The 14099-nt window shown below is 33.9% G+C and overlaps 1 protein-coding gene across 2 annotated transcripts; it reads left to right on the top strand.

Annotated features, from left to right (window-relative positions):
- Positions 1 to 269: 269 nt before the first annotated feature.
- Positions 270 to 12245, top strand: LOC106780467 (protein RRP6-like 2). 2 transcript variants are annotated; one of them, XM_014668756.2, is made up of 16 exons: positions 270 to 1075; positions 2754 to 2909; positions 3865 to 4023; positions 4102 to 4185; positions 4390 to 4469; positions 4610 to 4660; positions 5191 to 5308; positions 5868 to 5950; positions 6139 to 6184; positions 7753 to 7840; positions 7929 to 8098; positions 10711 to 10776; positions 10871 to 11008; positions 11087 to 11185; positions 11293 to 11414; positions 11501 to 11652. In XM_014668756.2, the coding sequence occupies exons 1-16, from the start codon at positions 416 to 418 to the stop codon at positions 11517 to 11519; spliced, it is 2139 nt and encodes a 712-aa protein (XP_014524242.1). In that variant the 5' UTR covers positions 270 to 415; the 3' UTR covers positions 11520 to 11652. The 2 variants fall into 2 exon arrangements, with proteins under 2 accessions (XP_014524242.1, XP_014524241.1); XM_014668755.2 differs by having other exon boundaries at positions 271 to 1075; positions 11293 to 12245.
- Positions 12246 to 14099: the final 1854 nt, after the last annotated feature.

Here is a 14099-nt window from a genome sequence, read left to right as displayed (position 1 = left end):
AACTACTTTGTTTTTAAGACTATAGGATCTTATAATTTTTATTTATTTTTGTAGATATTTTAGTTTATTTGATTAAAAAAATTATTAAATTTAAAAAAGAGGTTAAATTAAAAAAATGATAAAGGTGAAAGAATATCATTATATAACAAGTATAAATGAACCTTATAAGCAAATTAAATAATTCTGTTTGGTGCGGGTCGTCAAAATAATTGGACTCTCACACCCAAAACACGTGAGATGAAGGTATATAAATACGAACGCACTTGCTCGGTCTTCTCACTCTTTTTTCACTTCCAAAGGAAACGCAGTGCTTGACAATGGTGGCGACGCTGCTAGAATCTTAAACCCTAACCCTAAGAAAAACAAAAAAATTTGGGAATTTGCAAAAATTCTATTGATCGATCTTTGCGACGCCATGGACGTGGACCACGATCAACCTTCCGCCGCGGCGGCGAAGGCCCAGGCGCTGCAGACCCTAGCAGCGGGTCCTCTCTCCTCATCGGTGGCAAAACTCGCCGCGTCCTCGCGCTGCCTCCCTTCCAACAAGGACTTCCACTTCTACCGAAACTTTGAGGAGTTTAAGGTCCCTGTCGAGGAAATCGCGAGGGAGTCGCGGTCGATGCTGGAGGCCATCGGAGCCGCGGCGCACGCAGCGTTCCCTGCCGACGTCGACGACGCCTATGACTGGCTTGTGAACGTGAACGATGATGTTCTGGAACGGTTTGACTCATCCATGGACGAGTTCCGAAGGCATCGGGAGGAGGAAAAAACTGGGCATTCAGCGAAGCACCCGATGGAGGAGGATGGGTTTCAGCTGGTTTCTAGGAAGAAGAAAGGGGTAAGAGGGAATGTGATTCCAGGGACGGGTTCTGAGGCGAATCCGGCGACACCTGGAGTCACTGTGGCGACTAAGGATAAGAAGACGATGGGACCCAAGCCCAAGGTTCCGTTTCATATTCCAACGATAAGGAGACCGCAGGATGAGTATAGTATAGTGGTTAATAATGCAAACATGCCTTTTGAGCATGTGTGGTTGCAGAGTGGCGACGATGGGACAAGGTTCATTCATCCGCTGGTTCGTTACTTAGTATTTTTGTTTATGTTTTGCTTATTAGTTTGTGTGAGAGTATGTTTCGATTAACTTCCTATGTGAATACTCTTAAAAGTAGAGGACAAGAAGGGAACATGATATGAAATTATGTAAGTTAAAGTTTGTAGAAGATCAGTTGGACATTATAGGATGTGGTTGTGATGAATGGATTTTTTTTTAACTATTTAGGGGCTAATTATTAGAATGAACATAATCTTTTGTTGTATTTGTTATTTTCCCTTATGTTTAGTTTTTCTAACAAACTTATATGAAGGAAATGATTTCAATTGTCTCTGATTGTAGTCTTTGTAAAGTATGATTGTATGGCTGCCTCTCATATTTGCTTATGTTGAAAAAGCTAGTATTGGCAGGCGTGTGGTTTTTTACTTTCTTTCCATTAAGGTTATGTTTGACTTAGGTTGGCGTGTACTTCAAGTTTTCATTTGGCATGGGATAACTTGTTTAAAATTGTTATGTGGTCTTGTTGATATTAATGTTATCTCATTGATGCATCTTGCTAATTTAGCATAATAAATGGTTCTGAACCCCCTGAAACAACAAGACTGAATCATAATGTTAAAAATATATCACAACTCCATTTCCTTTATAAGCGGAGAGTTCTAAAAACTGGGATCTAACATGGCCAGGTAAGAGAAGAAATTTGGTTTTTCTTCTCTTGTTAAGAAACAAGATGTGGGAGAGAAATAAGTTTTATTAAACAATTACCTACAATGATTGGTCGTAGGACCACAACCCATATATAACTTTTATTATGTCTTTCTTTCTCTGACCTGACATATCTTGTGTTTTTTTTGACCATATCTTGTTAATTAACAATGGAAGAAGATGCAAATCGCATTCTAGAATGTCTTTAGTTAATCTCAATTGTATCCCCTCTGTAAACTGTAATGATTAGTTGCAGAGTCTCTTCAATCAAGAAGTGGCAATAATGCCAGTTTTAATGGTTTGTTAAATAGTATTCTCAAGATCAATCTTGCTGCCTATTTATATATTCTTTTTGTTATGTCTTTCTTTCTCCGACTTAACCATATCTTGTTAATTAACAATGGGAGAAGATACAAATCTCATTCAAGAATGTCTTTAGTTAAACTCAATTCTGTCCCCTTTTGTGAACTGCAATGTCTAGTTACAGACGCTCTTCAATTAAGAAGTAATAATATTGCTAATTTCATGGGGTTGTTAAATAGTATTCTCGAGGTCAATCTTGCTGACTATTTATACGTTGGTATGGTGTACTTTAAACCAATTGCTCGTGTTCAATGATATTTTTCTGTGTCATGTTCATACCCTTTCACTTTTCTAATATTTGCATGAACGAGGGATATTGATTCAATGAGCCTAGTTGAAAGTATTTTGATACGTGAAGGAATAATTTGGAAGGGTTAAATTCTTTTTATGTATTGTAATCTTTTTAAAAACAACTTTTATTTGTCTGATTATTCTACGTTTAGATATTGCTTTTCTAGCATGTATGTCTCACAGAGTAGTTATCAGTAGTCGTACTTTGTTTTGCATCAGTAATCTCCAACCTTGTGTCTTAGACGAACTGAAGGACAATTTTCATAATTTTTTATTATCTTGGATGTTTTTGTCATCTTTTGTATCTTTTTCGTGTTAATCTATCATTAATTTTTTATTACAGGAAATGCTCTCTGTTTTGGATTTTGTTGATAGAAATCCTGGGGATGTTGTGCCAATGAAGCCTCCCTCAATAGATAACACTCCTTTCAAGCTTGTGGAGGAAGTAAAAGATTTGAAGGAGTTGGCTGCTAGGCTGCGTTCTGTGAATGAATTTTCGGTAAACATGATCACTATTCATAAAATTCTATCTACAAATTAGCTCATGACTAATTACATAGTTTGATTATTGTACCTGAAAAGTGTAATTGCAATAACACATGATAAGGAGTACAATTTGATGGAGCATTAAGTTCTAGCCATCCAATCTGACTCATGTCACAAATGAAATTTTGTTGTATTACATTAATGGATCTTAATTGTATATTTTGGACTTGAACTTTTAGATTTGGTCGTTGAGGTAAACTATCATTATTCCATTTTTTCTGGTTTTACACTTGACTAGAGAGTTCTTGTTTGTGTTTTGATTTTTGTTTCTATTGTGACTCTTAAAAGTCCACTAAAAGCTTCTAATTGCTCGACTAAACATTTCATTGAACCCTCCCATGTGGAGTTTTAATTTCCACTGCATACTGTCTTAAATTTCCACTTAGAGAACATGAAAACGCCTTGAGGTGTTCATAGCAGATTTTGGTCAGATCATAAGGTTGCCACATGCAGCCCACTTCACAATTAAAACTCTCAAAACTCCCAGAAGAAAATTCAAGAAAAAATAATGCCAAAAGTTTGTGGCCCATTTTTGAAAATTTTAAAGAAAACAAAATGTAAACTGATTTGAAATTTCTTCTTGTCTTGAAGGCTCATGAATCTTCAATAGGCTTGAGACAATTCCCTAATTTTGGCTCCTATGGCCTTTGAGATTGAATATCTTAAAGTAGGGATGTCACCTTATGTTCCCGGGCTTACTTACCTTTCCTAGTTCTTGACCTAGTCATGGGCCTTCCAATTCCTTCAAGTGCTTTGTCCTTCAATGTGTCTTCATCATTAGATGCACCCATTTTAAATTGCATTTGATTGTTGGAATAATATTTCTCCTCTCTTGCAATCACTATGATTCTCATTCATTGCATTCTTTTGACTTATTTTTTGTAATGACTTGAAGTTGAAATATATAGGTTGATTTGGAACATAATCAATATCGGTCTTTTCAAGGTTTGACTTGCCTTATGCAAATCTCGACAAGGGCTGAAGATTTTGTTGTTGACACATTGAAACTTCGCATTCATATAGGACCCTATCTCAGGGATGTTTTCAAGGACCCTTCCAAGAAAAAGGTTAGTTGCACATGATTGGCTTTTCTCTTAATTTAACATTTTTGTCTCATTCTATGAACATTATTTACTACTAATTAGGTCATGCATGGTGCGGATCGTGATATTTTATGGCTTCAACGAGACTTTGGAATTTACGTTTGTAATTTGTTTGACACTCACCAGGTTTGTTTAAATGCTCTGACCATTGATTGAAACTATTTTCTTTATAATCGATTGAGATGCTAAAGTCCAATACCACATATTTGGTTTGTAATAGTAATCATGTAAGAAATTTTGTGATTTTGTAACTAGGTGTTCATGTATTTATAATGTTTTAGTTGAAGAATATTTGGCCCTAGACTAATCTATTTTTGTGACATTGCTTAGGCTTCAAAGTTGTTAGGCTTGGAGAGAAATAGTTTGGAGTATATTCTGTACCATTTTTGTGAAGTTACTGCAAACAAAGAGTATGTTGTCCTTAATTTTTTGCTTTAATTTTGAATCAACTGATTGAGCCCATCTGCTATACTTTTTTCTTTTGGGCTTGATTTATCCAAATTTTTTCTTGCATAAATTTTGGAAGGTTTATATTAACAACTCCTTGCAGTTACCAGAATGCAGATTGGAGGCTACGTCCACTTCCTGATGAGATGCTAAGGTATATATTTTAACTTGTCACGTTGAACACTTCCTTGATTCTTCATTTTCTTTCCTTGTTAGTTAATCTGTCTTGTGTATTACCTATTTGGTACTTAAGTGCGGATCATCTTATATTGTTGTAGTTTACTGATGTAAGAATCTATATAGGTTGAGTGTCAAAATTGTTGAGCTTATATGAAGGAGTTAACCTTTTAGAATAGATTAACCTATCTTTTGTATTACCTATTTGATACTTAAGTGTGGATCATCATATATTGTTGTAGTTTACTGATGTAAGAATTCATATAAATGAATGGATCAGCTAAGAGATAATTAAGTTCTCTCTGATCTGCACATAACAGGGAAATTAAATTGTCACCACAATGCTAATTTTTTGCTATGACAAATCTTGTGTTTAGTTCCTCCCTCCCCCTTCCACAAAAAGAAAATAATTTACTTCTTTTGTCTTGGTTTCAGCTTGATGATTACTGGTATAATGCCATGAACAATATAATTGTTACAACCTAATTAACTGTTTTCTGATGACAGATATGCTAGAGAAGATACACACTATCTGTTATATATATATGATTTAATGAGGATTAAGTTATTTGCCTTGTCTAAGGAGTCTGAAAGTTCTGAATCTACTGATACTCCTCTGGTGGAGGTAACTATCTTCTACACTAAAGGAATCTCTTTCCGTGGATGAATTTGATTTAGTTGGTTGAATGTCCTACAGATGCTTTACTGAGTGTAGAAATTTGTGTGGTTAAATTTTTTTAATGATATTTCTGTTACCTCGAACAAGTTTACAAGGTGTGTTAAACTATGATTGTTTCAAGTTGTGCGTTAAACCTTACCAATTTTTCATAGTAGAAGGTGACATTATTGTTTATCAGTTCCATACAACCATATATAGTTGTTTTAGTTGCTTCTCTCTTCTGTATTTCATTGTTGCATACCTGATATCAAACTAACTGGATGAGCATGTGAACCATCAAACAGTCATTACGAAAAACCATAGGGTTCTCTTTTATATTCAAAGGCTTCTTAATCAGTTATTTGAACTCCTATACATTTTACAATAATGGTTTGATTATACTCGTTTGACCTTTGCTTCTATGCATAAAGGATTTTGGGCTATAATGTTAATTAAATTGAGATACAACTTGGCTCGATGAATTCTCATTTTTGGGTTTCTAATGGAATTACTCAAAAACGAACAGGTCTACAAGCGAAGTTATGATGTCTGCATGCAGCTGTATGAGAAAGAACTTTTGACAGAGAACTCCTATCTTCATATATATGGGTTCGTTTCTTTTATAATAGCTGTTTCATGAATTTTGTGTAGTATACAAGTAGCAATTTTTCACTAATATCTTTTTGTATATCTTGATTACATCAATGACTTTTACGTAAAGGGAGTGTTTAAAGTTGTGTTGCATGTAATGCATGCCAAGAAATCTAAAGTAAAGCTTAGTTACTTTTTCTTGATAGGTTGCAAGGAGCTGGTTTCAATGCTCAGCAGCTTGCCATCGTTTCTGTGAGTTACTATTTTTTAAATTATTTGTTGCACCTATTTTGAGCATGAAAAATATTCTCAGCTGTTCCACTAAGCAATCTTTTACTGAATTATTGCTATCCCATATTGTAAGTATTGTGGTCAATTCTGTGTCTTAATCTACATGCCATTATTTTCTCGAATGTCAATTTAACATACCACTCACGACTCATGTGGCAAGCTACATCAAATAAGAAGTGTAAGAAGTGTAGAACAATTAGTTCATAAGGACCACTGTTCAATAACCACCATTCATCAACAGAAGCTGTTTCCCAGATTGTATAAAAATGCACACCTATAGTCACATATGTAAGGACCATTTGCACCACAAATGATATTGTTTCCATAAAGTAGAGATCCAGAAACAGGCTCACGAATACCATCAATATCTACTGGAGGGGCAGCGATAAAAGCGATAATAAATACAGAAGTTGCAGTCAATAAAGTAGGAATCATCAAAACACCAAACCATCCAATGTAAACCAAACCAAACCATCAAAACAGAAGCAATGCCATAGGCTTTTGCTCGTGCCTCTCTAAAATTGCAGTCATAGTAAAATCGTGATTCATTTAATCATTAGGGACTTCCCGAGCACAAAAAAATTCTCTATAATGTGAGAATTTGAGGACTTGTTATTCAATAACATGACTTATATAACAGGGTCAACCAATACTAATATCAACAAACAAATTTGAAATAATGGTATGCATTGGGATTAGTAATATTGATGAATTTGGTAAACATTTGGAAAGAGAGGGATTTGAACCCTTGGTAAACAAAAGGCCTACATAGTGGTTCCAATGCTATGCCTTGAACCAGTTGGCCATCTCTCCTATTTAATGATGCCCAGAAACCGGTTGAATGTTGAATAGAGTGAATCAGTCCTATTTTTCATAAATGCATAAAACCTATTCAAACTATAAAAATACAAAGTAAAATTGAAAGAAAAAACCTCCTACAAGGTCTTAGGATAAACAAATTTGATTTATGAGTTCATGTTTACGTTGTACTATACAATTCCTTTATAGGTGAACTTATTTCCTGTATTTTATAGATCAATCTCTTCGTTAATTTTCTTTATCTTTGTACAATAACCAATTTCAATGTGATCTTGAAAATATTAACTTAGATGTTGATACCATTTCTTACCACCATAAATGTCCTTGCCATCTTTATTTCAGTTACTTAAATAATGACAGTGCAGTTCCCCTGTTATCATCTCAATCATCACTAGCCACTTCTGGAATAGTTATCTTGCTCTTTCATGTTGGTTTCTATCATGAAACAGCTTAGGTTGGACACCGAGAAATAATACTAGTAGCCCTCCAAGCATGATTCTTGTATCTATATTCAAGTTTTTTTAGAACAATCCAAATAGATTCCAGTGCTGGAACAATGTAAAGAATTTGTGATGGAAGAATGTTCTACTTGTAAAACTAGTAGAATGTGGAATGTTACATATTGCTTAATTTGCATTCGTTTTGGATTTCGTTTCTCTCTGTATTTAACATCCATTGAAGGCTTTATACTCTGTTTTCCTGGCTTGCAGGGACTGTGTGAATGGAGAGACATTGTTGCCCGAGCAGAGGATGAGAGTACAGGATATGTATTGCCAAATAAATCTGTTCTTGAAATCGGTATGAAACTTGTGCAAGTTCTGGTTATCTTAATGTTATCAATTTGGCTTTACGTTCATAGCTTAATTTGTATTTACTTTTTTAAAAGCTAAGCAGATTCCTCTTACTACAAGCAAACTAAGGCGATTAGTGAAGTCAAAACACCCTTATGTTGAACACAATCTTGATACAGTAGTCAGCATCATTAGACATTCTATTCAAAATGCTGCTGCATTTGAGGAAGCATCTCAACTGTTGAAAGAAGCACAAGCTGCCGCTGTAAGTAACATATTTACAATAATGTATTATATGTATGTATATATATATATATATGTGTGTGTCTATATATATATATATATATATACACACACACACACATATACACATATTCTCAAATTAGAAAGAATATGTTTTTTGGTATTACAATAATGAGGCCATTGGACCTATGATCCATGAGCTTGATGGTTATTTTAGGAAATATAGAGAGCTAATTCTAAAGAAACAAATCCCAGTAATTATGGGATCTGTTTAAATACATAATCCTAGTATTTATAGCAGGATACTATTGTTATAAAGAACAAAATTATAGCAAGGATAAAATAAAAAAAAACTTACTAAAATACAATAGTGAGCATCTCAATCTTTAGATTCTCAAGGCCGGAAGGATTGAAGTGACCCAATATCCCACAATTTGATGAGCTCCATCGTGATCCACAGGGATTCAATCCCTCTGTGATCCAGTGCATGCATCAACTCTCAGTTTGCTCCATCTTCAAAGGATTTTACTTGCGATTTTACAACATTGGTATTTATAATGTTCCAACACTTAAGATCTATTGGTTTGGTGTCGGCTAGTAATATTCCAGGCTAATAGTAGATTCCCAACTCACTGGCGACATTAATCATGTATCAGTTTTCCTCATTATACATCTTACTAATGGATTTTCTTGTTACATAGAAACAATGGTTGGCACCTCATTTTGTTATATTGTGACAAGAAAGTATTTTATGTTTCCACAAAATGTTAAAGAAAATATAATTCTTGGAACTCTTGACCTATCTTTTTGTTATAATCTTCTATAGGTTTGATTCGTTTTAAGACGTTTAATCACGTCAATAATTTGATTATAATCTTTTGTAGGGTGTACTCTCCTATTTCTCTTTCTTTTCATCTTATTCAATCCTTGTCTTTCCTTTTCAATTATTTGTTCTGAACATGGTAACCTTGTATTTATAATGTTCTAACACTTAAGACCTATTTGTTTGGTGTCAGCTGGCATAATTCCAGCCTAATAATAGATTATTATTCTTATTATATTCCCAATTCACCCTAATTATTTAACAGTTATACTCATGATACATCTTACTAATGTTTAGCTTGTCAAAACGAAAAACAATTACTGTAAACCATACTTTTTATATTGTGGAATGAGAATATTTTATGTTTCCACAAAATTTTAAGGAAAGTATAATTATCATAAACTCTTAACATATATTTTTTTTGTAATCTTTTATATGTTTTATTCATTTTAGGACTTTTATTTTTCACACTCTAGATGTCCCTTTTTGATGGCAATCTCCTAACTATGTTGGGTTAAAACTAGAAGGAAAGCCATGGTAATGGTTGAAGGTTGGGATGGTTGCAGAAATATGGTGGAAAAGGGACTAAGGCTCTTGGTCATGGACTGTTTTATGGTGATGGAGGTGGTTTTTATTGATGCTCTAAGAGAGGTTGAGCCAAATCTTGGAGGAAGGTGGCTAGAGGAGGCCACTTGGGTTGCTCTAGCCTAGGGTGACCTAATAAGAGTAGTATGGCACCAAAATGGCAGCATAACTTTACTCTATATCAAAGGTAATTACATGAAGGAGATAATTACATGAAGGAGAGACACCTCTATTTATAAGCTAAGGTGTCTCAAAATGGGCAAAAACTTAAACCTAAAAAAGCCATCTTAGTTAGCTTGGAGAGCAAAGAGAAAATCTTTTCCTTTAGGAGAAGGACAAGTGGCAAAAATCCTCTCCAATGAGAGGGGGACATGTGGCCACTGGCTATGGAGAATCTAACTAGGAGAAAAAGCTCCCCAAAGGGAGGATGATACTTGGCATGGATGGCCCACCCCTCCTTGTCTACTAAGTTAGATGAAACTTTGACCCATTGGTCAACAAGCCCAAAATCATGTTCCACTTTGGTCAACATTGGGCCTTGGTCCTTTGTTTACTTCAGTGGTCAAAACCCTATTCTACTTAACCCAAAATACAAGACCTAAAATAAATCTGCACTACTAGGCCCATACTACAAAACCCAATAAATCCTAGATTATGTGGCCCAAAATACAAGGCCCACAATTATTCTTACTTTACTAGAAGTTTCATGATGGCTAGAGATGGCCTAAAAGAGAGAGAGTCTAGGCTTATCTTCCACATATGACTCCAACTCTTCTTGATTGCGCTTTGGCCATCTAGGGGTATGCCATCACTTTTAGTATGCGTGGATGTGTTGAAAGACCAAATTACTATAAGTAAGCAGGTGTAAAACTCATCTTTCCAATGTTTAAAATTTACTGCTAACAAATTTAAATTTAAATGTGTTACAATTTTATAATTATTAATAGGTCATTTCAGTTTGATTTTCTGCATAATATTGTAAGGTATTTTTAAAGTAATATAGATGTAATATGGTAAATTGCTCCATTGTCTTTTGGACCCATTATGAATGCCAGCTAAGTTTCAGAACAAATAAAATTAAGCAACCTGGTGTGTATAATTACTGATAGGGTAATACTTTAAAGAATTAATGCTTTTTCTACCAGCATAATGAATGGGTTTTATTTTTATTTTCTTCAGTCTTAATTTCTATTTTTTGTTGATTGAGTTGTATGATTGCTTAACAGGCATTAGATGTGGTACCAGTTACTGATGGAACTGAAGACCCCCAATTCCATAAACAAGATTCTAAGGTTGGAAGTCCAACTCGAGTGTTGAAATTGAAAATACTAGCTGTTGTAATATTATCCTTTAGAAGTCACGATTTATTCTTTTGATCCCAAATAGGAAACTTCTCTGCATCAAGATTCAAATGTACAAATAAAAATCAAGCCCAGCAGTCTTGCATCTGAGCCACCAAGGGTCAGTGTCACAGTTTCAGAGCGGGATAGGGATGCAAATGTTGGTGCACTTTCTCCGGAAAAGGTTAAAAAATGTTTCAGTATTTTTTTTCCACCTAGTGATGAGCATTGATTTGAAATATATCTGTTAATCTGTTGATAGGGAAATAGAACGACTGTTCAGGTGCTTAAAAAACCTCCTGGTGCTTTTGGGGCATTTCTGGGGAATTCAGCTTCAAAGAGGAAGCTTGGTCCTGATAAGGTATCCTCTTGTCAAACTCAATGGATGTCTATATTACATGTGATGCTAATATGTAGCTCCTTGTCTGTTGACTACTATTTTGATACCGCATATTTTTGACTTCTCAGGGAAAGGAAGATATCAAGTTAGAGCAGATTAGATCTTCCGTTAGTCTTCCTTTCCATACATTTTTGGGTAGCAGCGAGAAGTCAGAACCTAAAGTAGAAACTCCGAGTGTAGCGTCTGAAATGTTAGAGCCACCAAAACCTGTTTCTGATATAGTTTCTGCCTCTCCTCTTGATGAGATTATAATGCTAGAATCTGATACGGGTGCAGAGAGTATGGAGCTGAATAACCTAGAAAACTACAATGTGGGCATGGAGAAAAATTCTGGTGTGTTCACATCGGAAAAAGAGGACAAAGAACCAGTGTCTCTCATGGAATTATCATCAAACTTTAAGAAATGCTTTCACTCAAATGACCAAAATAATAAAACCAGACAGCACAGGAAAACTGAACAGTCCAGTGGCGTGGTGCAGCTGAAGGCATTTGATTATGAAGCTGCAAGGAAGCATGTGGAGTTTGGAGAACATACAAAGCATGCATCTTCCCGGGATTGTGGCGAGGTAGAGGTCTCAGATAGCAAGCAACGTTCGACAATTGGACAGGAACAAGCTAATGATTCGACTAAACAATTGCAACAAGGTAAAAGACGTCAGGCTTTTCCTGCTTCTGGGAATCGTAGTGCAACATTTCGCTGAGAAATGAAAATGGTACAAAAATGAGAAAGCAAGATGTTCAATATAGCATAGTGTTGAATCTAAGATTGGTAAGATATAGAAATTTATGCATTTAAGTTTACATCTTAAAATTATAATTTTTACATTTTGGTCATTAGCAGCAACATTTATCCTTGTGTAGCTGATAGTACGGAAGGTGAAAAATGTTTCTGGGAGACGAAAATCTGGTAGGCATTGTAAATGTAAACCCTAAATTTAAGGCTACTTACATTTTTCATTCTTTATTTCTCATCTGTATTTCAATCTAGGAATTTAAATCTGGTCAACATGAATTGATTTTACCTTATTAGTCATATGTATAGCATCAATATGCATAAATGTTCTTTTTTTTGGGCAACATCCAAGTTAAATATATTTATGCGGACTGCTTATTATAGAAGTTTAAATAAATTTATGTATTATAGAAAAACTATATCTAAATGAAAAATTAGCCTTATGTTAATTTTAGAAGAATTATTGAGATCTTTTAAGGCTTACTTCACACAAGTGTCTTCATTTATTTTGAATTAATTGTAACCTATAAGATACATCAGCTCAAAGTGTGATTTTAGAGAGTTTAAAACAATGTGAAGTGAAAATAAAGTTGAAATATTTTCAAAAGTAAAGATTAAAATTATGAAGTTTAAATATTGGAAAGTTTTCTGTCATCTTGATTTTAATTGTTATAGAGGGAGTGATATCTCTTTTTAGTAGCGTTTTTCTTCTTCTTTTCTTTCATTTCTTTATTATATCTCTATCATCTATCTTTCTCTTCTTTCATGCTCCTCTTTCTCTTTTCTTTCTTTCCATTTTTTCTTTGTTTTTCTTTCCTTCTCTTGTCTGTTTTTTTCTTTTTCTTCTCGTGTATCCTTTTATATTTTAGTTTTAAAATTCTAAGTTCCTCTTCTAGAATGACATTTGGGTCTTTCTTTTAATATTCTTTTTTTCTTTAATATGACCTTTTGATTTTTTTTATTGATTTTAGTTCTTGGATTAAATGGTTTAAACTTAGTAAGATCTTTTCATTAGAATCATGATTAAATTGGTAAAAAAATCTCTAAACATTTTTTTTTATTTTATGATATATATCTTATACATAAACAAATTTGTTATTTTAAAAAGAATTTCTTAAAAGATTTAAGAAGACAAATGAAGTTTAAGTTTACTTATATAAAAGAGAAATAATTCATGATAAATTACTTAATAACTAAGTCTTTTTTAACTAAAGTTTATTTTAAACCCTTTTACATTAAACTTCTTAAAGCGAATTAAGTTTCAGAAATAATTAAACACACTCTAAACTATAAGCAAATAAAGAAAGTAATTAGTCTAAACTATACAATCTAATGGTAAAACACTTACTAACTATGATGTACTTCACCACATCAAATTAAGATTCTAATTAGGTAGGAGATGTAATTGAATACAAAAAGTTCTCTCAAGACACCTAATTAGGCCAAGATTATGACAAGCAAAACAAGTAAAAGTTACAAACTAAAATAAATGAAAATTGTGCGTACAACTAATGTGTTTCTCTTCCTCTCCAAGTGTTTTTCTCTTTTTCTTCTTGTTTACTCACCAAAAGTTTAAGTGCACTTAAGGTTTCCACCCCTTAAGATGCTATGTCAAGGGTTGGCTCACTTCAAAAGAGAACCTACATACCAAGACAAATAAAAGCCGAGAGGATGCCAAAGAAGAGAAATCAAGAAAAGGCTTAAAAAGAAAGAAGGCTAACTTCAAGAGGAGAGTTTATGTGACAAAACCAAGAGTACTAAGATGGAAAAACAAGAAAATAAGGTTAGGCAGACAAAGAGAATCACCTAAAGAAAGACATTAAGATGAATGAACAAAGCCTAAAACAAAGCCTAAAACCTAAAGAAAGACATTAGAATGAAAGACATTAGAATGCTTTTTATTCTCTTTGGTTGATGACTAATGGTTCATATAGTCACTTTTTTAGCTCAAACCCGAGACCAATAACTGCTGGAAAGTCCAGTTTATAGCCCCAAAATATTTTCAAATGCAAGCAAAATAAACATCCTAAAGAAGGTAGTAGTAGTGCACTTGTTTTGATTACTTTTTCTTGATTTTTCTTTTGATCTTTTTATGAATTTCTTTTATGTTTTCCACAATAATTTTCTAGCACCAAGACAAAA

The sequence above is a fragment of the Vigna radiata genome, unplaced genomic scaffold (assembly GCF_000741045.1).
Source record: "Vigna radiata var. radiata cultivar VC1973A unplaced genomic scaffold, Vradiata_ver6 scaffold_319, whole genome shotgun sequence".
Classification (NCBI taxonomy): Eukaryota; Viridiplantae; Streptophyta; class Magnoliopsida; order Fabales; family Fabaceae; genus Vigna; species Vigna radiata.
The sequence above is the reverse complement of the archived record's forward strand: the minus strand, read 5'-3'. Positions and strand labels throughout refer to the sequence as shown.

Bases quoted from the DNA above. Each gene is read 5' to 3' on its own strand.
- LOC106780467 (XM_014668755.2), top strand. From the start codon at position 416: ATGGACGTGGACCACGATCAACCTTCCGCCGCGGCGGCGAAGGCCCAG. The intron at 4,186-4,389 runs GTTTGTTTAAAT...GACATTGCTTAG, and splicing joins ATTTGTTTGACACTCACCAG to GCTTCAAAGTTGTTAGGCTT. The intron at 5,951-6,138 runs GTTCGTTTCTTT...TTTTCTTGATAG, and splicing joins TCCTATCTTCATATATATGG to GTTGCAAGGAGCTGGTTTCA.